At 38.1% G+C, this 25,489-nt stretch overlaps 1 protein-coding gene across 17 annotated transcripts in view; it reads right to left on the bottom strand.

Annotated features, from left to right (window-relative positions):
- The window catches only part of gramd1bb (GRAM domain containing 1Bb), a 176,814-nt gene that overhangs the window by 3,693 nt on the left and 147,632 nt on the right, over window positions 1-25,489 (bottom strand). For 11 of the 17 annotated variants that reach the window (XM_030152861.1, XM_030152865.1, XM_030152863.1 and 8 more), the window contains 16 exons: window positions 25,408-25,428; window positions 24,841-24,864; window positions 17,684-17,768; window positions 16,118-16,221; window positions 15,843-15,938; window positions 14,223-14,303; window positions 13,994-14,109; window positions 10,714-10,876; window positions 10,389-10,581; window positions 10,149-10,292; window positions 5,642-5,760; window positions 4,406-4,548; window positions 4,149-4,252; window positions 1,187-1,487; window positions 991-1,002; window positions 697-804 (listed from right to left, as the gene is read on the bottom strand). In XM_030152861.1, coding sequence (XP_030008721.1) covers window positions 697-804; window positions 991-1,002; window positions 1,187-1,487; window positions 4,149-4,252; window positions 4,406-4,548; window positions 5,642-5,760; window positions 10,149-10,292; window positions 10,389-10,581; window positions 10,714-10,876; window positions 13,994-14,109; window positions 14,223-14,303; window positions 15,843-15,938; window positions 16,118-16,221; window positions 17,684-17,768; window positions 24,841-24,864; window positions 25,408-25,428 — 1,814 coding nt within the window. The remainder of the gene's footprint in view (window positions 1-696; window positions 805-990; window positions 1,003-1,186; window positions 1,488-4,148; window positions 4,253-4,405; window positions 4,549-5,641; window positions 5,761-10,148; window positions 10,293-10,388; window positions 10,582-10,713; window positions 10,877-13,993; window positions 14,110-14,222; window positions 14,304-15,842; window positions 15,939-16,117; window positions 16,222-17,683; window positions 17,769-24,840; window positions 24,865-25,407; window positions 25,429-25,489) is intronic. The other 6 variants (XM_030152864.1, XM_030152868.1, XM_030152866.1 and 3 more) reach the window with 3 other exon arrangements.

The following is a 25,489-nucleotide window of genomic DNA, read 5'->3' as shown; positions in this document are numbered from 1 at the left end:
CACACACACATACACGGACACATTAGCAGCTTCAGGATGGAGCCATCGAAGCGTGGCCTTTATTTTGAAGAACTGTCAAAAGATTGATAAATTGTTTCAGAGTTTTGGGGGTAAATTTGAGACTCAGTGTTTTCCTGTCACAAAGGGTCTTTGTGTGTGACACCTAACTAAGCACTGGATTTCCTCAAATAGAAACTGGGAGTCAATTACAAGCTGGATCTCTTATAATAGCCAGGGGCGAGGTAGACGTGAACAAATAAAACCTGTTCCTCAACTCCTGGCTGGGTAAAAAATAATATAGATAATAAATATCTGGTGACTGTCATGTAATGTGAAGCCAGTTTAACCCAATATACTGTACACTTGTACAATTTTAATACAATGCATTCAACAATCTAATCCAGATTTATCAACATTTTGTTCTAGATCAGTCATCTGAAGTGTGTCACTGCAGGTGTGTGTCTAAGAAACTGCTGCAGTAAAGAAATGTTCACACAAAAGAAGCTCAGTTTGAGCAGTGAATGGTCTCTATCAAATTGAATAGAGGTGCACAATGCAGTATTTCTAACATTGCAAACAGAATTTATTCATTATCTGACAAAATAAGGTAAAACAGATAGTAAACAGTGACACATAATGCAGCAAAAAGATGACAAAACACTGTGTGTCCTTGTTTAGGACAGTATGTGCATGTACCTTTCATGAAGTCGCAGACCCTGCCAAGTGGTTAAGGACTGTGCAGAGTACTCCAGCATCCAGAGCTTGTAGAAGAGCATCATGTTGAGGAACACCAGCAGGATCAGGCTGAAGGAGGGCGACATAGACAGACTGAAATCCAACAACTTAATCACTAAATATGGAGTCATATTGTTTCAGAGACCTTTTTTTTTTAAAATAACATTATAATGGATTATTATAGTATACTAGAACATAACAATAGAATTCCAAGGAAAATTCCTTTTTACTCTTATCAAATAATACATTATGTACCTTAGACAGATCCTACAGATGGCAATGAAAAGAGAGGAGACAGGAGTCAATAAGTACTTTACATAATAGTGATATCCAAAATATATCAAAAAGTAAAAGCAATCTATAATTGATAAAAAGCCAATCTGAGGAAAATCAATTAGGAAACTGTTCTAACATTAATTTGTGTTTTTTGTGTATGTGTGTGTTTACGTACACAAAGCTGATGATGAGCAGCAGTTTGGAGACGCTGTACAGAGCAAAGCCTCCAGGCAGGTGATGGTGGTCTGGACTCTGGTGCCTGGTCTGTGTGGAACCCGCCACCTGTTTGATCCTCTGAATCACCTCCTCATCTGTCGGCGTGGTAACGGGGCTCAGGGCCTCGTCCAGATGCTGGCTGCGCATGTGAGTGAGTGGCCTCTTCTTCCGCCGCACCGTGGAGTTCTTCACCACCTTGGCCTTAGGAGACAGCTGATGGGACTCAGTCAGAATCTCCTCCAGTTTAGACAGTTCCACCTCTGAAGACAAGACGATGACAACGCTCTTACCGTCTTATCACTCAGCTTCAGTTAAAGGTCAGACTTATTAAATGCATGTGTTAAACATAGGATGTGTTCTTGGAGGGGTGGGGATGGGGATGGGGGGGTGAATTATGGGGAAAAAAAACAAACAAAAAAACAAGGGATCAGCATTTTTTGAAGGAATGTCTGTGATTATTATTAACACTATGTACCATGTGTATATATGTACCATGTTATATTGATGCTCAATAAATAAAATCCAAACAACAAATATAGGATGTAACTTCTATTGTTAGGGTTCTCTCAGGCAACACAAAAGTAAAGGATGTAGAGATGAAGCAGCATATTATTCACATTACATTAAATGACATATATTCAGGCTGTCATTCTAATGGAACAGCTGTAAGTAACTTTAATAGTGATATAAAGCCAATGGGAGTGAACAAATAAAACATACTGTTACACTGAATTCATGGATTTCTTTCAATCACATTCTTGATATAACAACAACAATAATAATAACAAAAATCAACAAAATATATAACACAAGTCCTGTTGTTTTTAGATTTCTTAATGTGGAAATTATACATATCATGTCTTTAAAGGTCTCATATTATGCAAATCTCACTTTGTGAAAGTTTTCTTATAGTAGTGTGTGTTGCAGTAGCCTCATTATGAGGTTTTGAATTTGAAAACTGTCTGTTTCCTCCCTGCCTTGCTACACCACATTTTGTGAAAATGCCTGCTCAAACGGCCGAGTTTGAGTTGGGTCCGCTTATGACGACACAAGCGGATTTAACTCCTCCCCCTGACTGTGCCCCCACCCTGCATGAAAAGGTGAGCCCCACCCTGGCAAAGTACCTCTTGGACAACAAACATGGCGAAGGCGAGACACGCAAGTTGTGGTGTTGTTGGCTGCACACACCGACACGATAGTTTATTTTTGCTCCCCACTTCCGAGCCTCTCCGAAAAAAGTGGCTGGATTATATCTGTGATGGTCATGGACCAAACAACATTCCCAAACGCTTGTATGTGTGCCCGGCATTTCACGGACGAGTGTTTTTTTTTAACATGGGCCCATACAGCTCCGGTGTGGCATAAAATACGGACATTGTAAAATGTGGACCTATTTGGAATTTGCGCATGCGCGAGCGCAGCCTTACCGGATGTCAGGTTCAGCGAGGCTTATGAAATAAGTACCTTGCGAGTAGAATTGTGCGCTTTTGGGTTGGGTTAGGGTTAGGGTTAGGGGTTAGGGGTCGCTGAACCTGACATCCGGTAAGGCTGCGCTCGTGCATGCGCAAATTTTACCACAAAGACTCCGAATCAAGAAGGACGCAGTACCAACGCTTCGTGACCCAAGTACAAGTGTGGGAGATGTAAGTTCTGATCATTTTTTTTGTATCTTTACTGCATAACCCTACATTACGGATAAGCTAGTGGTTGTTGATGTGTACGTCTAACGTTAGCATGGCAGCTAACATAGCTCGGTTACTGCTGCTAACGTTTGCGTCCCCGTTAACATGCAAGAGCTGATAATATCAAGAGATATTCAACAGAACTACTTTGAACACAGGCCTTTTGTGGTTGGCATCAGTATAGTTAGCATCAAGCTCGTTAGTAGCTGCCTGCATTAGTGGTGGCAGGCGTCTTTCCGTGTCAGGTCCACGAACCCGACACAACACCGCCGTTTTCCGTCGGGGCTCAATCACGCCTCAAGGCAAAGAAAGCCAGTGTTTGGAAAGACGTTCTGTCTGAGACGTGTATTGTAGACGAGAGAGCCATGGCTTCACAGTCAACATTAGCGCGTAGTACCGCTAGCGTAAGCCGCGTCCTCTCCCAGAGAGGGGAGGGGGAGTGGGCGTGGACAGATGTGTTCATTTGCGTACCCGGAAGCAGGTCCAGAAACAGCCTGTTCTGAGGAGGGCTGGTGAGAGTGACTTTTTCGACCGCTGAAACTCCGAACAAAGGATGATTTTGGGGCGAACAAACTTAAATACTATGTTTTTGGGCTTCTGAGACCTATATGACGTGACTGAAAAATAGCATAATATGGGACCTTTAACCTTTCGAGTCCTCCACAGTCACAAGGAACCAAAATGTTTAATAACTCTTGAACAATTAATCCTATCAAAACATGTAAATAAATTCAGGTAAAATGCAGTTAAGCAGCTTTTCATGGTCATCAGATATGACCCATATGGACGTTCAGAGGCTAGAGGCTAGTGAACGTAGACACACCATCATCTTCTACAACACTGATTCACCAGTAACACCAATGTAGTTTGACCAGTGACACTGGTTGTAGATGCTTGTTTTTACATTTACTTTATGATATATTTTGTTCAAAAAGTCACTTTTTCTTCAGTTTTCTCTGTTTTGATAGAAGATGAACTTTTATGAACATCTGCGTAATCAGTAAATTGAATATGCAGAGAATAATACTATAATAAATTGTGATAAATCACTTATGGAAGGTTAAATGTAGAGAAAAAAAATCATTTGAAAGTCAGCACAAAAATAGTTTTAGTCTTTAAGGGTGTCTGTTTATGCAGAAATATACAATGAATTAACTTCTCTTATGTGAATCTTGCAGGGTAATTACTGTGTGTCAATAATTTAATTTAATATGGCCATGCAAATAAAACTGAATTTACCCAGATGACGGAAGTTCTCTTCTAGACCGCTCCAGAAGTTTTTCTCGATGAAGCCTTTAACCAACCCCCATGGCTGCTTCCTGTATCGCAGTTCTGTTGACACTCTGAGAGACAGAAAAAAACTAAACATGTGTACAGACAGACTGCAAAGATCAAACTGAATAAATTATTCACGTTAGTTGTGAGTCAGAATCATGACACATGTATTACCATATTGCCAGGAGTGTACTGTGGGTATCTGACTTAATGCTACTCACCGTAACCGACACTTGTTCTTGGCCACCCTGGTGAGCATGTAGCGATTGAGTGTGTAGAAGTAATCATGGTATGGTACATCATGTGTGATAACCTCAGCATCGATGATGTAACACTCACTCTCCTGACTGGCTTTGTACAGAGTCTGAAGAAAGACGAGAGGTGTGGTATTATTTATTATGCTGGAGAGTAAAAGAAATAATAAGACAAAAATTCCAACATCCATGGATTTGTTTAAGTTAGGGCTGTCAAAATTAACGCATTTATGCAGATTAATCCATCTTTATGATTAATCTGATAAAAAATTTTAATGCAATTAATCCATCTGCAGCTCAGAATGACTCTGAACATCTCTGCCAACGCATTTCAGGCAGTTTGTCCAAGTAGAGTCACCGCTGTGCATGCACAAATGGGCAGTTGATCCAGTAGTGACAGGCAGCAGAACCAACCCATAAAGATGGAAGACACTAAACAGCACGTTGGCCCTCTGGATGGAAATATGAGGACAAAAACCCCCCCAAGACGAAACAGTTGTTTCAAGTTGTTTTGTTGAAACTATTGAAGCTGAAGTTAAGTGCATATATATTCCCTTCTTTCTTGAGTCTGTTTGCTCATGCAAAATGAAACATAATTAATATAAATTAAAAACGAATGTTATTTAATTGTGATTAATTTAAATTAATCCTCAGCAACCCTGTGATTAATCTGATTAAAAATTTTAATCATTTGACAGCACTAATTTAAATGAATCTGTCTGACTGTCGGTCAGTTGGTTGGTCTGTCTATCTATCTTGGGAAAACACTACTTTTTGTGTTACTGGATGGTTACATTTTACTTGTTACCAAATCTGGAAGTGAATTTAGTTCTTTTACATTCTGTGGCATTGCAGGTGAGGAGCCAAACGGGTTAAGAAAAGGAGAGGGTACACAATTAATACCTGGTTAATAGTGCAGCAGTAAGAAAAATACACACAAATGTTTTGCAAAAGCAGTATGTGTCTGATGCATCACACACTCTGATCTGTAATGATATTTTCTCTAATTGTTAGATTGATTGTGTTATCTATCTATCTATCTATCTATCTATCTATCTATCTATCTATCTATCTATCTATCTATCTATCTATCTATCTATCTATCTATCTATCTATCTATCTATCTATCTATCTATCTATTCTCTCTCTCTCTCTCTATTTCTCTCTCTCTCTCTCTCTCTCTCTCTCTCTCTCTCTCTCTACCTGAGTCTCTGTGACTGTTGCCGTTTTGGGGGCCAGTGGGTTGGACAGTGAGATGGTGTACATGATCTCTCTGGTCTGGTTTCCAGCGTCCTCCTTCCTCCATGGGTGGTACACCACATCTAAACAGCAATGACAGAAGACACACACAGAGGAATTGCTTAACACTTTCAGTGCCATGGGCCGATTAAATCGGCCTTACGAAAACAACCTGTAAAGTGCCACGGGCCGATCAGATCGGCTTTGGAGAACACGCCACATTTGTGTACAAACAAACCATCCACCCCCATTTCTTTCTCACATTTCGATGACGTTCTGTCTGTGTCCCCCTTTTGAGACCAAGCAGACGGGAATTTGAGGTCACGCGACCGAATAAATTATGCAAATAACGATCAATAATGAATCGGCTGCGTCCGGTGCGTTTTGAATGTAAGTAGCAATCGGTCGGATGTTACCGAGCGGTTTTTGACTAAGGAAGAGCTCGCGTTTCGTTGTCTGCTTGGGAAATTGTATGTATGAATTTATGAATGAAATCATATGCAAATTAGATGGCCATTTTGTAGTAATATCGTAAACACAGTGATCCGTCAAAACAGTCCCATCTGCTAGAAAATGAGTTCTGATGACGATTCAGACTTTGATTCCCAGTCTTCAGACTATGATAGCGATGATTCCAGTTCCAACAGCAGGTAAATATGTCTTGATATGGAATTTCAATGAAAATATGTTGCATGTGATAGGTAAATAGATAGATTCTTGTCTACTACCGCCCACTGACAACTTTGACAGTTGAAACGAAAAATGACATTTGGTTATGCCACAATCGATCAACAGTCATTCCAAGCCCCATGCTACATGATGTACACTTATTACAAACCAGTTGACAACATAATTTACAACAAATGATACAAGTTTATGAAGATCTTTCCAACAAATTTACAGACTTACATATTTGCGATTTTTTTGGTCACCAATATTCTCACTGTAAATTTGAACTTATTTAGCATTCATTCCCTAATTGCAGTTCTGGTAGCAGTTCTGAGGAAGATGCTGGGGAATGGGAAACAATCGAAGTACCAGAGCAGGACCCTCCACATCACCCATATGTGTTTACTGAGCATCCTGGTCCAGTCAATCCTCCTCCTAGGGATTCTACTCCTATTGTGTACTTCATGATGTTTTTTACACTGGATCTTCTGCAACATTTTGTTGACCAGACCAACCGCTACGCCGAACAGTACCCGGCATCCCACAATCTGCGTCCCCGATCCCGTGCTCATCAATGGATTCCAGCTACAGTCACCGAGATGAAGGGTTTCATTGCATTGATCCTCAACATGGGCATTGTACAATTGCCATCCATATTTATGTATTGGTCTACAGAAGCCTCAATTCAACAAACTTTTTTTCGTCGTGTGTTCCGTTGCAATCGTTTCCAGCTTCTGTTGAAATTCTTTCATGTAGAGGACAACCGCAACATTTATCCTCCTGGTCATCCAAATTACAATCCCATTGCCAAATACCAATATCTTGTTTCTTTTGCAAACAGAAAGTTCAGGAACATTACCTGCCCAGAGAATACTTAGCCATTGATGAGAGCATGATAGGTAGTCGCGGTAGATTTTGTTACCGTCAGTTTATGCCTAACAAACGCCATGCGAGATTTGGAGTGAAACTTTGGCTGTTGGTGGAATCTGCCTCGAAATACTGCATGCAGTTTTTTGTTTATTGTGGTCGTAGATATGATCCTGCTCCACCTGAAGGTCAGGGGTATGATGTTGTTATTCGATTGTTACGTGTTTCCAACTTGTTGAACAGATCCTACCATGTTGTTGTTGATAGTTTCTTTTGTTCTCATCGCCTTGCCAGCGCTCTTTTTGCTTTCGGCACATATTTGACTGGAACCATCAGGAAGAATAGGGACATACCAGCTGCTGCTAAAGTTGCCAAGCCTCCTGTTGGCAGAAGTACCTACTGGCGTAATGGACAGTCCCTCCTGGTAGCTTTTCGTGAAAAAGCTAGCAAAGTTGTGCGTGTTTTGTCCACCTGTGCTGAGGCTCGTAATGTCAACAACAAACCTATGGTCATTGCCGATATTTATAATCCACATATGTGTGGCGTTGATGTGCATGACCAGCAACTGTATGTTTATCATGATGAACGTAAAACTGTCAAGGTCTGGAAGAAGGCCACATTCAACATTCTCAGCCGCATGCTTTTGAACGCATATCAAATCTACATCCAGAACACTGACGATCCGAATCCGCTTAGCCAACGTAGGTTCAACTCCTCCGTGATAGAAGCTTTGGCAGCTGATCATCTTCGTGCACAGGTTGTCCATGAGAATGCTGAACCTCTGCGAGATGGGAGAGCAGCTGAGAATGTTCAAGCTGGGGTGAGACTTCTTCCAGACAGAAAGGAAACGGAATGTGTTGTGTGCTCGCATAAGAACGGAAATGGACGCAAGAGATCAAGGACTGTTTGTGTTGTGTGTGAACGTGGAGTGCATGTGTCTTGTGAGAAGCGGCATACACATAACTGATCAATTTTTTAACATCATGAGGACTGATGGTTCCTGATTGTGTTTATGAAGTTACTGTTACTGTTACTGTTTTTTTCATCATACATTTCACAGTAATTGTTTTGTGATAATAACATCCCGGCTATTACATACGTTGGCAACTTTATGATATGTGTGTTACATTTAGGTCATATACTTTGGGTGTGATAAAAATGTTTATGTTTTTGAAAGTAAATCATGATAAAATGTCATCCCTAATAATGTGAAAGATGTATAAATGTTTGCTTTTTGTGGTGTGAGTCAGATCATGTTTGCATAAGAATTTTGTAAGTTTGTTGCTTTATTGATCGTAAGTGTTTGAGAGTTTGAACTGTTTATCTGACTACCTGTTACAGGCAGTGTATAAATACTGATCACGTAGGCACAGTTTCATACTAATCATGTAAATTGCTACACCTGTACACTATTTTATATAAATTGCCATACTTTGTTGCCAGTATTATCATGTTATTGCTTAGGGTTCCAAAATATACAATTTGTGATGCTCAGATATTTGTGACATATTTCATTTTGTGCAATATTTCTTTCTATAGCTACGGCCTGTTCAAGTATTTTTCATGTATTTCATTATTGAAATTTGTTGTTGATATACATTGTGTTTTTGCTATTTTTATACTTATTATTATTTATTGTGATTTTTAATTTGTTTTTACATTTTCTAACCTGATGTGTTGTGATTCTGTTATAGGAATGTCGACATACGCAGTAACCTTTTTTGAGCATACAACATTTGCGGGTGTACATACATGTATGTTGAAAAAGTATTGATAAGATTTGTTTTCAAGTCATTGTTGAATTATGCTTGTTCAAATTTGAATGTGAATATGTTATTAAAATAGATTTCAGTGTTAAGAGTTGTTGTAATGTTGCTATGTGAACCAACAGAACTCCGAAAACTGAACTCGAACATAGTGTTTTCACTTTTTCTAATATCTGATCAGTTTCCAGACCGACGTGAAGTCCTGCAGAACAGCCAAAGTCTGTGGCACTTTTAAGGCGTCTTTGCCCCTTGACTGTCTGGCACTTAAAGAGTTAATACATTCTACAGAGGGAACAGTTACAAAGTGGAAGTTGTAGTTTTGAAACTTGTCTTTCAGTTTGGTTTCCGATTTCAGCTGAGCTTTTGTTTGGTGCAAACATACCTTTAGCTTTACTTTTATTCTGAGGTTGTGACTAGTTTTATTACTCTTTAATTTGTGTCCATTTTAGTGTTACTTTTTCAAGTATTATGAGAAAACCTTTAGTTCATCCAAGTTGAAAATGATAAAGGATAAACCACTACTTCTTAACCCTTAAAGACCAAGAATGATTTTTGCGGCAACTTCATGATTTTTTCCTTTACATTTAAAGATTCTCAGTGATTTATCACCATTATAATCATAATACCGTCTGTATTTTGCATTTCTCAGCAAAAAGCAGGCATTTTCCTATATTTAATTTACTGACTACGTAGATGTTCATAAAAGCTCAGAGTTAATTCAAAAGTTATTAAAACAAAAGATAATACTTAAGAAAAAGTGACTTTTTCAGCAAAATTTGTTATTAACTGAACGTAAAAACATATGGGTTTTATTGGTGAATCAATACCAAAGAGGATGACTATGGAATGTATCATTATGATTAGTGGTTCAAACATTATTAAACACGTTAAATCAGATAATGCTTTAGGTTGCCAGTGGCTGTTTGGGTCTTTAACGATTAAAAAGGTCCAATTTTATTCTTGTACATTTCTTAATCTGCAGATAATCTCTGTTATTAACTGAGAAAATCCAACTCTTGTATTTTTATTCATATTGCATTAAAAAAAACCTTTCATCTATTTTAGTTCTTGAAAACAGTCACTTTCATTTTGCAACAGATAATGAATAATTTTTTTCACTGCTAGTTTTAGTCATTGATTGTACTGAACATAACATGAGAAGTACTGACCTGAGAATCGCCTCTGTTCCATGAAATCACTCATAAACTGTGATTCAGTGAAGAGAATGTCATAGAGTTTGTCCACACTGAACTTGTAGACCTCATTGATGTATTGTCTGCCATTTAGGTCCTCATGGAAGGCCTGCACCTCACCTATAGAATCACAAACACAAACATGTAAGCATCTACCCACCACTGTCATGACCTGTACAATCAGTCATGCGTGTTGATTTTCTTCTGTGGACTTGCCCTCATCGTGTGTTTCGGAGGAGTCGCTGAGCTCAGTGGGGATGTCCTCGTTGTCATTGAAGTCCAGTGAAGGTGAAGGCACCGGACCTCCAGGCTCACTGGTGTCGTTGCTCTTGTCTTCTACCACCAGGGGGACGGCCAACAGCTCACCATCAGGCAGGCAGTCTGCATACTCCTCTGCTGGGAGGTCAAACTGGAGACAAGACAAGTAGAATAGAACGAGCAGCCGTCGCATCAGTGCTCAGTTTTCATTTTTCAAAGCGACTCAGAAGAGATGCGCTGAACTTCATTTGACCTGGTTGTGAGTAAACGGAGGATGACATACCGTGATGGGGGTGTCATGGTTGCCTGGGCTGGGTATGGTGCTGTTAGGGACCACCTTCTTATGGAGCGGAGGAGGACTCCCCTCAGGCTTGGCCTCGGCGCTGCTCTTCGACAAGTTGTCATTGTTGATCTCATTCTCCTCATTGGGAATCTCTTCACTAAACCTGAAGGCACAGAGAAAATAGATTGACTATAGTTTGGTTTTTTATTTTGTCTTTCAGTTCGATTCTTTATTTCAGCTTACTTTAACAACTATAGGAATGGTTTAATTTTTTATTTGCAGAATTGATTTATTTTGAATCTTTCAGGTATTGTGAGGGAAGGTTGGAGCAGACAAAAGCTGAATGAAATCTTTCGGGCTATGACTTGACATGGGCTGAACCATTTTTTATTGGCAATGAATACATTCTTAACAATTTTGTAATATATGAATTCATTTTCACTGGAAGTAGAGGAAGGATGATCGCTGATGGTTTTCACTATGTCGGTCTGTTCAGCTCAGATGCTGTGTTCAGGGTCCTTCTCTCTTTTCAATAAAATATTGCGTTGATGGCAATTCATAATGCATTTTTGTTATTTGGGTCATGGGGATAGGCTACATTTCTCTTTTTGGTCTTGAGCTGAAAACATTTTGGAACCAGTGATTTGCACATGTGCTGTTTGTTTAAGGTTCATATTTTGCAGAACCGTCATATTACTGAGCATCATGATCCATTAATAGTGCTCAACACATTGTAGTTTAGGAACTGGAGTGGAACAACCTGCCTCTGCATATCAGACAGGCCTCCTCCTTGCCTGTTTTTAAATCTCTTCTTAAAACCCACCTGTTCTTCTTGGCCTTTTAACACTTGTGCAGTGTTGACATTTTGTTTCTGTTTTTCATATTTTAACTTGTTTTATTTATTTGATTTTAATGTTTTTTAATGCTTTTATTAATTTTTATTGTGCTTTTAGTCTTCTGTACAACACTTTAGTCCACTGTGGTTGTTTTAAAGTGCTTTATAAATAAAGTTGGATTGGATTAAATCAAAAGTGAACAGACACATTTAGTTTTCCATTCCAATCCAATGCTGTACATGTCCAATGTATGGGTTAATACTGTATATGTAAATAAAATAGGAATCAGTAGGAGGTTCACATTGTGTCATCATAGACAAAATACCACTTTACACTCATACTGTAAATAAAAAACCATACATACCAAAAGACTTCTCACGTGTGTAACTCTTAGGGTAAAAAGCCAAGGAGTTCAGATGAGTTTAAGATGCACTTTAAACACAGGCGAGTCATGGGGGTAGGGTAGTGGGGGGGGGGCTCATTTTACAGTTTTATTTTATTACAGAGTCATAGTCAGCGTTTTCTTACGCAGGACTCCAATGCTTTCTACGTGTTACTTGCACAACAGAAAGCTTTGTGTTCTTCCTCTTTAGTTCTATGGAAGCCACCATTAATGTTGTATTACTGCCACCCTCTGGAACTGGTCTATTACTGCGTCACGTTCAGTCTGTCATAGATGCTTTTAATTAGGACAGATCACGATAGCACTGAGCAAGTGAAGGAGGGGCAGAAAACAAATGTGATCTTACCTTTAGTGCTTTATTACCCTGCCCCCCGAAGTAGAGGCAAGGGGTATTGTATTTGGTTCAGTTTGTTACTTTGTTTGTTAATACTCTAGCAGCAAAACTAGTTTTTGAATTCATACCAAATTTGGTTTATAGATTGTCAGTGATACAGAATAGACCTCATTACATTTTGGGAAAAGTAGGTCAAAGTAAAAATTTTTTATAAATTTTTAAATTCATTTTTTTCCCCATTTACTTATAATGGGCAAAATTTCAAATGTCTGTAGCAGCAAACTATAAGGTGAATTCATACCAAATTGGTTTATAGATTGTCAGTGATACAGAATAGCTCTCATTACATTTTGGGAAAAGTAGGTCAAAGTTACAATTTTTAATAAATAAAATTTTCCATGGTTATAGATTGTCAGTGATACAGAATAGACCTCATTACATTTTGGGAAAAGTAGGTCAAAGTAAAAATTTTTTATAAATTTTTAAATTCATTTTTTTCCCCATTTACTTATAATGGGCAAAATTTCAAATGTCTGTAGCAGCAAAACTATAAGGTGAATTCATACCAAATTTGGTTTATAGATTGTCAGTGATACAGAATAGCTCTCATTACATTTTGGGAAAAGTAGGTCAAAGTTACAATTTTTAATAAATTTTTAAATTCATTTTTTCCCCCATTTACTTATAATGGGCAAAATTTCAAATGTCTCTAGCAGTAAAACTATTTGGTGAATTCATACCAAATTTGGTTTATAGATTATCAGTGATACAGAATAGATCTCATTACATTTTGGGAAAAGTACATCAAAGTTACAATTTTTTATAAATTTTTAAATTCATTTTTTCCCCCATTTACTTATAATGGGCAAAATTTCAAATGTCTGTAGCAGCAAAACTATTAAGTGAATTCATACCAAATTTGGTTTATAGATTGCCAGTGACCCAGAATAGATGTCAATACATTTTGGGAAAAGTAGGTCAAAAGTTTCAATTTCTCATGAATTTTTAACATATTTTTTTTCCCCCCATTTACTTATAATGGGTGAAATTTCACATGTCCGTAGTAGCAAAACTATTGGTTGAATTCATACCAAATTGACTTTGGATGTCATTACATTTTGGGAACAGCAGGTCAAAGTTCAAATTTTTTTAATGAATTTTTTAAAATCTTCCCATTTACTTATAATGGGTGAAATACGTGCAAGGAACTGGGTTTGTTGTGCCTGGCACCACTTGTTTTGGGTTGCATTAATTGTATATTTCATTTCGTTATAGTGTGTTTTTTTTTTTTTTGAGTTTGCATTTTTACTCCCATTTGTTTTTTCACAGCGAGTTTTAATTTTAATCTATGTAATAACCTTGCAAGGATATATTGTCATCTTCGTTCATTCACCTCTAATACTGCAGAAAACCATAGCTAACCAGCGATGAAATCTTTTCACAGTTTCTGGCCAGATGGGTTTGGTTTTAATGTGTGGTGCTATAAAAACAATTATAAGGAATTTAAAGGTGCTTCTGTCCCCAAAAAGCTGAGATGCATGTTTATTTTACAGGTGTGTATTTAGAGTAAGTATGTGTATGGTTTTATGCATGTAAGTGGTGGTTATTACAGCTTACACGAATCAAATCAATTTGTAATTTGCGTAATAAGGAAGATATTTGCTGTGGTGGCCATAGCAACTAACACTGCAGCACAACCAGACTCACCCCATGGTGTTGAAGTCGTCATCTGGGGGAACATAGTCCTCATCATCACTGGTGAGGCCGAGCTCGTTGCCATAGCACTGATGAACAAAGTGCCACAGTTCTTTGGGGCACAGGGGCTAGAAATGAGATGAAGCAGCCAAAATGATGAGCCACAGTGACATTTCACTTCTGCGTGACCTTAAAAATTCTGTGTTTAAGTTAAAAACACAAAAAAAGTCGACTGGCTCACCTTGTCGAGCAGCGCGTTTTGCCAGAGTCTGAACATCATCATGTAAGTCCTATCTCTGGCACCGAACGAGGTGAAAAAGTGCTGTGAACAACGAATAACAGTCATTATCAGTCCATGCTTTTGCTCGGCATCATTTGAGTTTATGAGGACAAATTTAGGAAAATGAACTTCCTCATATATTTATATTAATTACAATAGTTAAAGTGGACTTTCATATTTTATTGACAGTTTTAGAGACCAGTTGGAGACAGGATCATTTTTCTCCTGGTCCAAAATAAAGAATAAATCACCAATTTTCTGTCAACAACCAGACTCTAATGCAATGTCTCCATGTGGTTACTTCAGCCAAAAATAATAAAAAATGCCAAATGCAATATTCATTAAGACTAATGTCACTCCAACAGTTACTCCTCAGTATAAGACACTACAGAAATTAAGCCCTGAATTTAAATAGAATAATGTTTCCAAATCTTTTTTTCAAGTGATTTAGTACAAGTAAATATTACATTCAATAATATAATGACATAGAGATTAACATCACAAGAAAAACATGACAACAGAATGACTGCACAAAAGCAAAACAAATAGACATAAAAATACAATGCTTTCAGTAATTCTAAACATTTTCTTGTAGTTGTTTTTAGATTTGCATTATTTTGTTTATTTATTTATTTTAACTTCAATTCAGAGTAATTCTTGATTGGGCTTTAAATTGAGATTTTATTTTGGATCTGATTGAAATTATCCAAAAAGGGAAATGTACACTGTATTTGAAGACTTAATTATTATTATTGCATTTTTTTCTCTCCTTTTTTCTTTACTCAGATCTGTGTTTATACCTGAAAGATAAAGATCTGTGATTTTGAAACAAAGCGTGTTTAAAAGAAAAAAAAAAAAAATCCATTAATTGTCTTTATTATCTTGGTCAGTTTTCACCCAGAAGATAGACCATAATGATTAAAATCATTCATGGATCATTCATTTTCACCCTGTAAAGCCTGAACCATTAAATCATTGCCAGAAAATTCCAGTTCTTTGAATCTGGAGCCTTTATTGGTCCTTCTGAACAACCCCAATTTATTTTTTTAAATATCAGTTTCCACGTATGAGTTTTAATTTTGTATCATATTTGATATATCGGGTCTCAATGCTCAAATATTATTATTTTTGAACAAACAAAAACATAATATAACACAAACATGTCTAACAAATTGGTAATTCCTTTTCAAAATTGGCAAAGTTCTTCCTCCTTCCTCATCAATGTCAATCTTGTAGTGTCACTGGACAGGCCTCTGGTGAACAAATTCCTCCCCCCTGGTGGATTATCTGTGTATTGCATGTATCTAATTGTATACATTAGGTTTTTCAAGAAAAAAAATATGACACTGATCATGTAGAGGGCTTCAAAACTCATGTATCAAATAGGATACGTTTGGCGTTATAGGGTTAACAAATAGGCATTTGTTTAAATTCTACATCTTGAATATTTGAACAACAACCTACAACATACGGATGATTAAAAAAAGCAATGAAGCTGATCTTCCTGCTCTATACCAGAAAATCTCTAAAATGATTGTTCACTTGTTTACTGTTGATAATGTAATAATTCTGCATTTTTACCTTCTCAGTGTCCGTGCAGACCTGGATGGCATTGGGAATGAGGCGGGCAGTTTTCTCCTTTGTCATTGAGCAGATGTCCTTTAGGCGCACTGTCAGCTACACACACACACACACACACACACACACACACACACACACACACACACACACACACACACACACACACACACACACAAACACATGCACACATTATAACTCCATGTATGACCCAGTACTGCCAATAAAACAAACATGAGAACACACAGAGGCACACGGAGTTAACAAGCATGCAGTACCAGTGTTTCCCAGCGGAAGATGTTGCTATAGAAACAGATCCAGTTCTCAGAGAGGTAGAGTCGTCCCTGCAGGAGGATGTCCCGTTGCAGAGCACAGGAGTAGTCTGAGAAATGAGCAGAGACACCATGTTATTGGTAGAGCAGATAAAAAATAACCGTTGCATTGCAGAGAAACTATATCATGGATGACTTTTAAAATGGTAGAAGAAAGATATGGAATTAGCAGGTGGGGTTTATGGTCATATAGAAATGTAGCATACCGTATGTTGAGGCACAAACGAGGAAGGAAAAATTGATTCAGTAAAAATTGTTGGTTTATTTAAGGTTTTTCCAGCAACCCATGAAAGAATACAGTAATTGGCTTCACATCTGATGTTTGTGAATAGCATCCATTTAATCTTATTTGTGAGTATGTGCTTTAACTTGAGCCAGAGCCAACCTATAAATTGTGCTGCACTGCAAAAATCTAAATCTTATCAAGTGTATTTTTCTCATTTCAAGGCAAAGTATCTCATCACACTTAAAATAAGACATAATCACCTAAAGAGTAACTTGTAAGTGAGACATAAGAACTTATTATCTTGAAAATCTTATTTCAAGAAATCGTACCAAGATAATTTTCACTTAGATTTTTTTTGCTTGAATTAAGCAAAAAAAATCTTGAATTAAAGCAAAAAAAAATCTGCCAATGGAACAAGTAAAAATTATCTTGGTAAGATTTCTTAAAATAAGTTACTCTTTAACTCTGAATTACAAGTTACTCTTTAGGTGATTATGTCTTATTTAAAGTGTGATGAGATATTTTGACTAGAAATGAGAAAAATACACTTGGTAAGATTTGGATTTTTGCAGTGTGGTTTTTGACTTTATGGATGAATCAACTCAAGGGCCGAACTAAAATTGATTTGCTTATTTCATGTTTTTGACAGTTAATAACATCATTGCAATGGGCTCCTTAAATAATCACTTCATTGATGCAAAATGTATTTTTAACAAGAACACGAGTTCAATGATTCATCCATTTTCCGTGTGAATTTGCTATGAGCTTCATTAGGAGGAAAACTATTTTATTATCAAGCTTTACATGATCTGAGAGGAAATAGCCACTTGCTTTTGTACATAATCTGGTTTGACAGATTTTTAATTAATTTTTTTTTTATAGAGGTGTATCTGTAAAAGATTTTAGCAAAACAATAATTTGTAAAATGGGAATGCATTCTCATGAGGTACATATAACCAACATGATCAAACTAAAATCCTTAAATAGTACATTTTTCATCTTTTTATTTATATCACGTCACTGTCCCATCGTCATGTAATACTTTTCTGTGCTTATTCTGTGTTTATCTGTTCAACACCACAGAATTCGCTAGGGTTTAATTTTCCAGGCCTTTCATACAATGACAGTATTCATCAGATTGAAGCTGTTTACCCTAAATTTGTGTGTGTTCATTGTTAGAGTATTTGTCTCCAGTGCAGTCAGGATTAATCATTTACCATTAACTATAGATATGTGCACCCTGTCAGCCTTCAGATGGCCCCTGTGTGTCTGTGGAATCCACTCACCCACAATGAGTCTCTCTGTGTCAGGGAGCTGCTTGAAGAGTTTCCTAAAGTCCTCATTGCGCTGTTTATACGTCGGGCTCAGCACCTGCAGTGACAAGCAGAGTCAGAAACACCGCCGCACATACGTATGTTTCCACAACTCACACATCATGCTCTTTGACTCTCCCTCACATGTGTCGTCTCTGCAGCCCAGCTTGTTTGTTTCCATGAGCATGTAAGATAACCTTGTTAAAACCACCCACGGGTTTGATCAGGATGTCTGGTCAACTCAAATCATACAGCGGCTTTGACTGTGCGGGGGGTTTTGACAAGGACCGGAATGGATGTATCAATGAATGAGCCATCTGTAAAACTGCATCATGTATGACAATTACAAGTGATTCATAGCGCAAAACATCAGCCCGTTGCAGATCATTCAATAAACATGCTGCCATGGCTGTGCTAATAGATGAGTCACCCTTTTAAAGTAACAAGAAGCGCTTGAGAATGAAGTTTTGTTGTGTAATCAAACTTGTTTTGTCTTTTTCATGGGTTTGTGTATCTTGCATTGGGCTCAGTAGAGTCATTGCCAGTTAACCTATAAAATCTACAATTGTGCACTGGAGTCAGGGCTCTCACTGTCTGTGTCAGATGCTTTCCTTCAACAGGAAACCTTCAGGAAACAATTGCTGCCAATACAACAACAGTAGGTATGCTGCAACAAAAGCCAAATACATTTCCTTCTATCACGTCTGGTGAGAAAAGAACATCTTGTTAAAAAAAAAACAACAAAAAAACAAAAAACAACACACACACACACACACACACACACACACACACACACACACACACACACACACAAACAAACACACAAGGGTAATCTTGCTTATGAAGTAAAGGATAAATTCTGCACTACACTTTGGAGGTATCTGTCCCTGAATGGCCTCAACAACTGCTTTAATGCCATGAAGATGCTTTTTTTTTTCAATCTTCCATCCATAACACTGGTCTACAAGGAAAATGCTTCCAGAATAAAAGTAATGAAATTTTACCACATGAGAGTCACTGATAAAGAAAAATCAAGTCAAAAATGCTGGTTGGCTGAACTTTCCAAGATACAGCCTTGGGTCAAAATGTGAAATTCAAGAATTAACGAGAGAATGGGTTTGACTCAAAAGGAATATTTGTCTCAGAGCTACAAGATCTACTTCAAAACACTGTCTGCACATTAGAATACATTCACTTTACAGGTTCTATTTAGTGGAAGATTTATAAAACTATTATATAAATGTACATAAACCAATATGTGTAATAACACTTAATCATATACCTTGAAAACATCAGCAAACCGGCACTTTTTGTCATTTATTTTCCAATTAATCTTATTAAAATACGTAACATTTAGCACATTTAATCTCTGAAGCAAATCATTTCTAAAAAATTGTAGACCAGTGTAATCTGAAACCCACTATAACACACCTTCAATGCAAAAACATCACACAGTAACTCAGTGTTTTTCAACCTTGGGGTCAGGACCCCACGTGGGGTCACCTGGAATTCAAATGGGGTCGCCTGAAATTTCCAGTATTAAATAAATAAATAAAAACTTACTAATAAAAATATATGGTGAGTTGAGAGAGACAATCACAATCCATAAAAGACATGACAAACTGTGAAGCTGAAACTGAAGCACTGTGGTACTGTTTATCTGTCAAATGTTCATTGTGGTCGGTTTCAAACGCTACAGCTCTTTCATAATTCATAGGTTGAGTTATTGTTTGTTCAGTATTAATTGTCAACCTTGTAAATCCAAGCTGGACTGACTGTACATATCCTGAACAAGGAAAATAAAATTCTCACTTTGTGCAGTAATCTACACCTGGCTTTTCTGTCTCCTTCCATAATAATATACATTATATAGACTAAATGTCATCTAAAATTAACGTTTATTTGCAACATAGTATAGCAAACTATTACATGATCAAAAACAAATTAATTTTAGCAAAAAAAAAAAAGTCTCAGTTTTGAACGTCTGGGGTCGTCAGAAATTTCTGATGTTAAAATAGGGTCACAAGGCAAAAAACGTTGGGAACCACTGCAGTAACTTGACAATCACAGTGGGCCTCGATGAGCTCTGGGAAAGTCCAACTAGCTATGACTCATGCTCAAACCAGCTGTTTTCTTTAGTAGTGGGGAAATACCACCAAACTATACTTACAGTCGCACAAACTGAAAACAAAGCGTCCTAGAAAACCCATTTAGCCAATCCACGCTGTGTGTTTATATTTCGTCCAATAAGACTTTAATACATTTTGCTAAACATTTTTCAATTAGTCCACTGGACAACTTACAGCAGGGATCTCCTCAGTGTCCCAGTCAGGGTCCTGAAGGTCCGAGGCAGCCCAGCCCCACTCCCAACCCCACTCCCCTCTGGCTGGACCCTGCAGGAGCCACCCTGCTAAAGCCTCATCCAGCTCCAGCACGGCCTCCCAGTCTGACAGCGTACAGTCGTCTTCCAAATCCATACTCAGTGCACCAGAGCCTTTTTGGTGCATGGGTGGAAGCTAATCTTTCCAAAACAGGCCCCTGTGGGCTCCTTCCTGATGTTCGAGGACTAGTGACTAAAGCTTGGTAAATACGAGCAGTCAGAGCCGTCGTCTGCTGGTATGGAGGCTGCAGTATCCGCCCCCTGTTTTGGGTGCTGCTCCCTTTCAGCGTTGAGCAGTGGACGCGGCACACTCCGGCCACATGATCCTTGTCTCACACTGTTATTCTCTGGCTCTCTCTCTTCCTTTCACATACACACATACACACAGGGAGAGGAGTTACGGCCGTTGCCCTCTAGTAACCCTGTCCAACAAGTCCTTTATTATCATGCCAGTAGCTTTTTCCTTTTTTTTTTTTGACAGACTCCTCCTAGTGTGAGTGTGTGAGTTGAGTGTGTGTGGTGTTGTCCAGGTCTGAGTGCCTTGTAATTATCCTGTTTATCAGCAGCGTAGATTGAAACTAGATTATGTTTGCTTAGAAGAGGAGGGTTAATAGAAACTCATAGGAGGAAGTTTGAATAAAGCTATAATGGAGGTTTATGTATGTAAGTATGAAGTGACTGATATAAGGAGAACAGATGTGAGCGTAACCTCCAGTTACCTCCGCCTGCAAAACAACACCATCAATCTCCACAGGCTTTTGACAGGGTTGACCGATATACTGTAAATATCTCTTGGTTTCAGTTTTAACCTACTCTTTCAAGAGGTGGTTGCACTAGAAATCAAATTATGGATACAAAAAGAGCAGGTTAATGATGATAGATATGAACGGTGTGACAGTGTCTCCTACTTTTTCCCCCTGACATGGAATTGAGGTCATTCATGTAATCCTGATACCCGATCACCCTCTGTTGCAAGAAATATGCAGAACATGCAGCTTCTATTCTAATAGCACCTACAGGCAGTATCTATATCTGGTATTCGAATCTATAAATATATGAGTCAAAAAGGTGGGTTTAGTAATAATAATAATAATGGATTAGATTTATATAGTGCTTTTCTATGAACAGAGGATCCACTATTCATTCACTCTCACATTCTCCCTCTGGTGGTGGTAAACTACATCTGTATCCACAGCTGCCCTGGGGCAAACTGACGGAAGCGTGGCTGCCAATCTGCACCTACGGGCCCCTCCGACCACCACCGAACATTCACACACATTCATACACCAGTGTGAGTAGCAGCACTGGAGACAAGGAAGGTGAAGTGTCTTGCCCAAGGACACAACAGCACATGGACAGAGCGGGATTCGAACCACCAACCCTTCAGTTATTGGACGACCCGCTCTACCATCTAAGCCATGGCTTCCCCTGAATAGTAATAGAGAATCCCTGTGGTGGGGTTTCTACTAGAACACAATCCTACAATGAAAGGCAACTATGGAGGTAATATTTGTGCCTTGAAATTTAACATTTCCACTGCTTTTTGTTTTCTTAAACCAGCAGAAAATTGATTGCAGACTCCCTCGGGCAGGAAAAACACAGTTAGTAGTAGTTAGTAATAGGCCCTTTGGGAAACAGTGCAGATCACTCACAGCCTCCAACAAGTTAATAATGCTTTTACATCATGAGGAAGGCATTTTCGTGGAATGAAGACCAAATTACTACCAGAACATATTGTCCTTCAGAATTACTTGTGGCATCTGTGCTCAGAGAGACCTTTTATTTTCTGCTCATTCAATTTATTTTTTCCAATAAATCAACAAAAGAAAGACACCATTGTAACTGGTCCCACATCCAGTGTTCAGGTGACAACGCCAGACAGTATTCTGGGATGAGGCGCGGCTGCAGATAGATCGTATTTACGGATGTAGTTAACTATTAACTGACTGAATAAACAGTAGGCGATAACACAGACTGGTACTGTAAACCAGGGTGGGGTTTCTGTGTATTTAGAGGGTGAGGGATAGAGATAACCGTGTCCATCCTTATACTGTTTATAGATCAGGCAGAGCAATGCGGAGGACTGATGTCGATCGTCTCTGCTGCATTTGATATCTTTGTTGATTTAAACAAATTCACACACTGTTTGTTGATAGTACCATCACGGAGCCATGGTTAAAACTGAAGCACTGCCACAAACTTCTGCCATTGCATATAGAGCTTTAAGAGGGATGTTGTGTGTATCTCTAACAGGCTCAGAACTCAGATTAGGACGGATGGCTTTTTAATCAGTGAGGTTTCATTGCCATGGAAGGTCATCATTGCCACATAGAGGTGCACACATACACATTCATACTTTCCCAAATGCAAGGGATTTAAAGAAAAGTAACACATGCTGTCAAACTACACATTTTAGTTTCAGTTGCTGATTCTTTTTTAAAAGTGTTAGCACAAGTACAAATGTGTAAGATATCAGGAACAGAGAAATACTAACAGAAATATTTAGGAACATCATAAATGGTGTACATGTTGCAAAGGTAATAAATGTTTCAGTCTCATTTTAACCTTACGCTGCTGTAAATGCATGTTTAGATGACTTCCCCTTTGCTGCATGTGCATTCAACTGCACCTGCCTTTAAAAATGACATGTAATGTTAGGATACAAGTTCTACTCTGTCTCTTTACTTGTTATCATTTCAATTACTTTCAATGATCCTAGAGCTTCCTCTTGTTTGACTAAGTCCGTTTCTTCTTAATGGTAAGAAGAAATGGAGTCAGGCCTAAACACGGTGAAGCTGTGTTTCAGTTCCATGCAGCTAAACTCTGGAACAGTCTTCCTGATGAGGTGAGACAGGCTTCTACTCCGACAATGTTTAAGTCCGGGCTGAAAACGGCTCTGCTCAACTGCATAGAACAACTGAAAGGGTTCTATCTGCACTCTTCTCTTTTACTTTATTTTAATTGATTATTATTTATGTTTTACTGATTATGTTTTATTTGTAATTGTGTGTTTTTAACCTGTCTCTTTTCCATTTTTGTAAAGCACTGTGAATTGCCCTGTGTATGAATTGTGCTATACAAAATAAATTTGCCTTGCCTTGCCTTACCTAAAGGATGGCAAAGGTTCATTTCTACAAAAGCACTTCAGTAATTTTCCTAGGATAACACAGTAATTCAATTTAAGTACAGGGTGTCCCAAAAAAATTGACATAATTTGAGATGTCCATATTGGAGTGACTACATGGTCAGGAGAAATGATACTTAATAGGATTACAAATGTTCGATGTGTGCGAGAATAATAGGAGAATCACTGAGGCTGTGGAGAATGTAATGTCATAACTTTGGAACATTTTTACCGTCCCCCAGTGTTTTTCATTGGAAATTTGTAGAGTAAAACATTTTATATCCAAAATAAATCCTATTAAATATCATTTTTCCTTACCATGTAGTCACTCTGATATGGACATCTCAAATGATGTCATTTTTGGGGGGGGGACACCCTGTACACTGTTGCCCTTAACAAAATATTTTGACCTCTTCACATGAAATGACTGTAACTATGTGATTTATTCTTCATAGATATAGTGTAACTGAGACTCAGTATGTAATTACTACATCTGGTCAAAGGTGATTACTGATGTGCATAAATAGGAATAAAAAGACGAATGTGACTGAAAACAAAATTATTCTAACTTCATGGGCGACAGTGTATTACTCAAACAGAAGTAACTGGTGCATTTGTTGTGGTACATTATACCATGTAGTGTTGCACCGAGAATTCTTGCCATCTGGACTGACTAGTAATAAATTATCAGTATTTTCAGTGTAGTGTTGTGTTTTTGACAACACTGAATGAACTATTTCAGTCTATGCAAACGCAGACGATGCAGCTAATTGCTGATGTAAAAACAATTCATCCTTTTAGATGTAGACAAATGAATTAGACAGATACAAACAGATAATCAGTTATGTAGAAGTGAAGTGAATCTGATGACAAGAGCAGATGTTCCTGGTATCTTATACATACTATGCTGCTAACTTACTGTTTCACCTATAAGTGTGAAATATTCATGTGTTAGGTATTAGCCGTGCGCGATATCACATCTAGGTGGTTACTTGTTATGCCGCTAACAGTAGGTCAGTGCAGGACCTGTACACATTAAAGATGTTTATAGGGAGTTCCCTGCAAGCCTCTTTAAACAGAAAAAAAAAAAAATTCTCCTCCTTAATATCTATAAAAACATACATATGTTTTCCAGTAACAGTCTTATTCTAATTGTTTAAGACATTGGAGACAGAGTGAGGAGAAACATGCTGGAGCATCTACTGCACCATGCTTCATTCCCGTGTCGCACAAAGGCATTCAAGGCTTGTCCAGAAGCTCTAGTGATGATTTGTTTAGTACCGTGAGTAACTCAGAGCGCTTGCTACCACCTGTTGCATACCAGAATTAGAAATGACAAGCCTTAGACAGTAACAGTCTTGCCATTAGGATACATTTTGATCCCACAAATAAACCCCTAATACCCACTGGTTCCTCATTTAAAGCTACAGAACTTCAAGTAGACATACATAATGGTTGTCTTCTTCAATACAATGAAAATGTCATTATTTGCTATTAAGGTGGTAACAACACTGAGAGAAGTCAATGGAATGAGAAACAGATGGGCAGGAGGGTTATTATTATCCCACCAGTCTGAGAGAGAAAAAGCAAGATTAAGGGTTGCACAAGAATACGAGTCATGCTTACTCTCAGGATGTGTTGTCTTTCATGCTGGGGAGAGAGGGGAAAATTGTACACACAGGGAATCAAAAAATAAAGAAACCAACTCAAAATGGGAAACACTTGAGAACACTCTCATTCCTGCTTCTTCATACATCAACACAGAAATGGGGTTAGCACACCATCTTGTGGTACAAAATAAAACTACTTCCTGCTCTACTGTGTACTGACTATTATAGGAACAAGAAGCAAAGATAAATTAGCAAAATATTACATCTAACAACATATCTTCTACAGCCGTCTTCACACTCCCTTACTCGCCCCCTTCTCGGAGGCCCTCTTGTTGCTCTATTAAGCCTGTGCTAATCCCAGTCTGGAGGACCAGTAACCCATTTGGTACTCCAGTAAACAAGGTCAGGGACGACGACCTTTCATCTTGTAAGCAACATTGGTGACTTAAACTCAAGACTCATTCACATGACGTGAACACACACCGATACAGGCCTTACAAGCAAACACACAAACCTTATAAATATAGAACAATGTCATAAAAAAACATACCAACGTGAATGATACAAAAAAATAAATACTTACGTTGTACCAGCTTTGGCTCTTCTGTGGAGTGGGAGAGAAAGAGACAAAAAAAGAAACAGATTAGATTTAATTCTGTCAAACT

The sequence above is a fragment of the Sphaeramia orbicularis genome, chromosome 13, assembly GCF_902148855.1.
Source record: "Sphaeramia orbicularis chromosome 13, fSphaOr1.1, whole genome shotgun sequence".
NCBI classification, from domain to species: domain Eukaryota; kingdom Metazoa; phylum Chordata; class Actinopteri; order Kurtiformes; family Apogonidae; genus Sphaeramia; species Sphaeramia orbicularis.
Note: the sequence above shows the minus strand (reverse complement) of the source record. Positions and strands in the feature narration are given on the sequence as shown.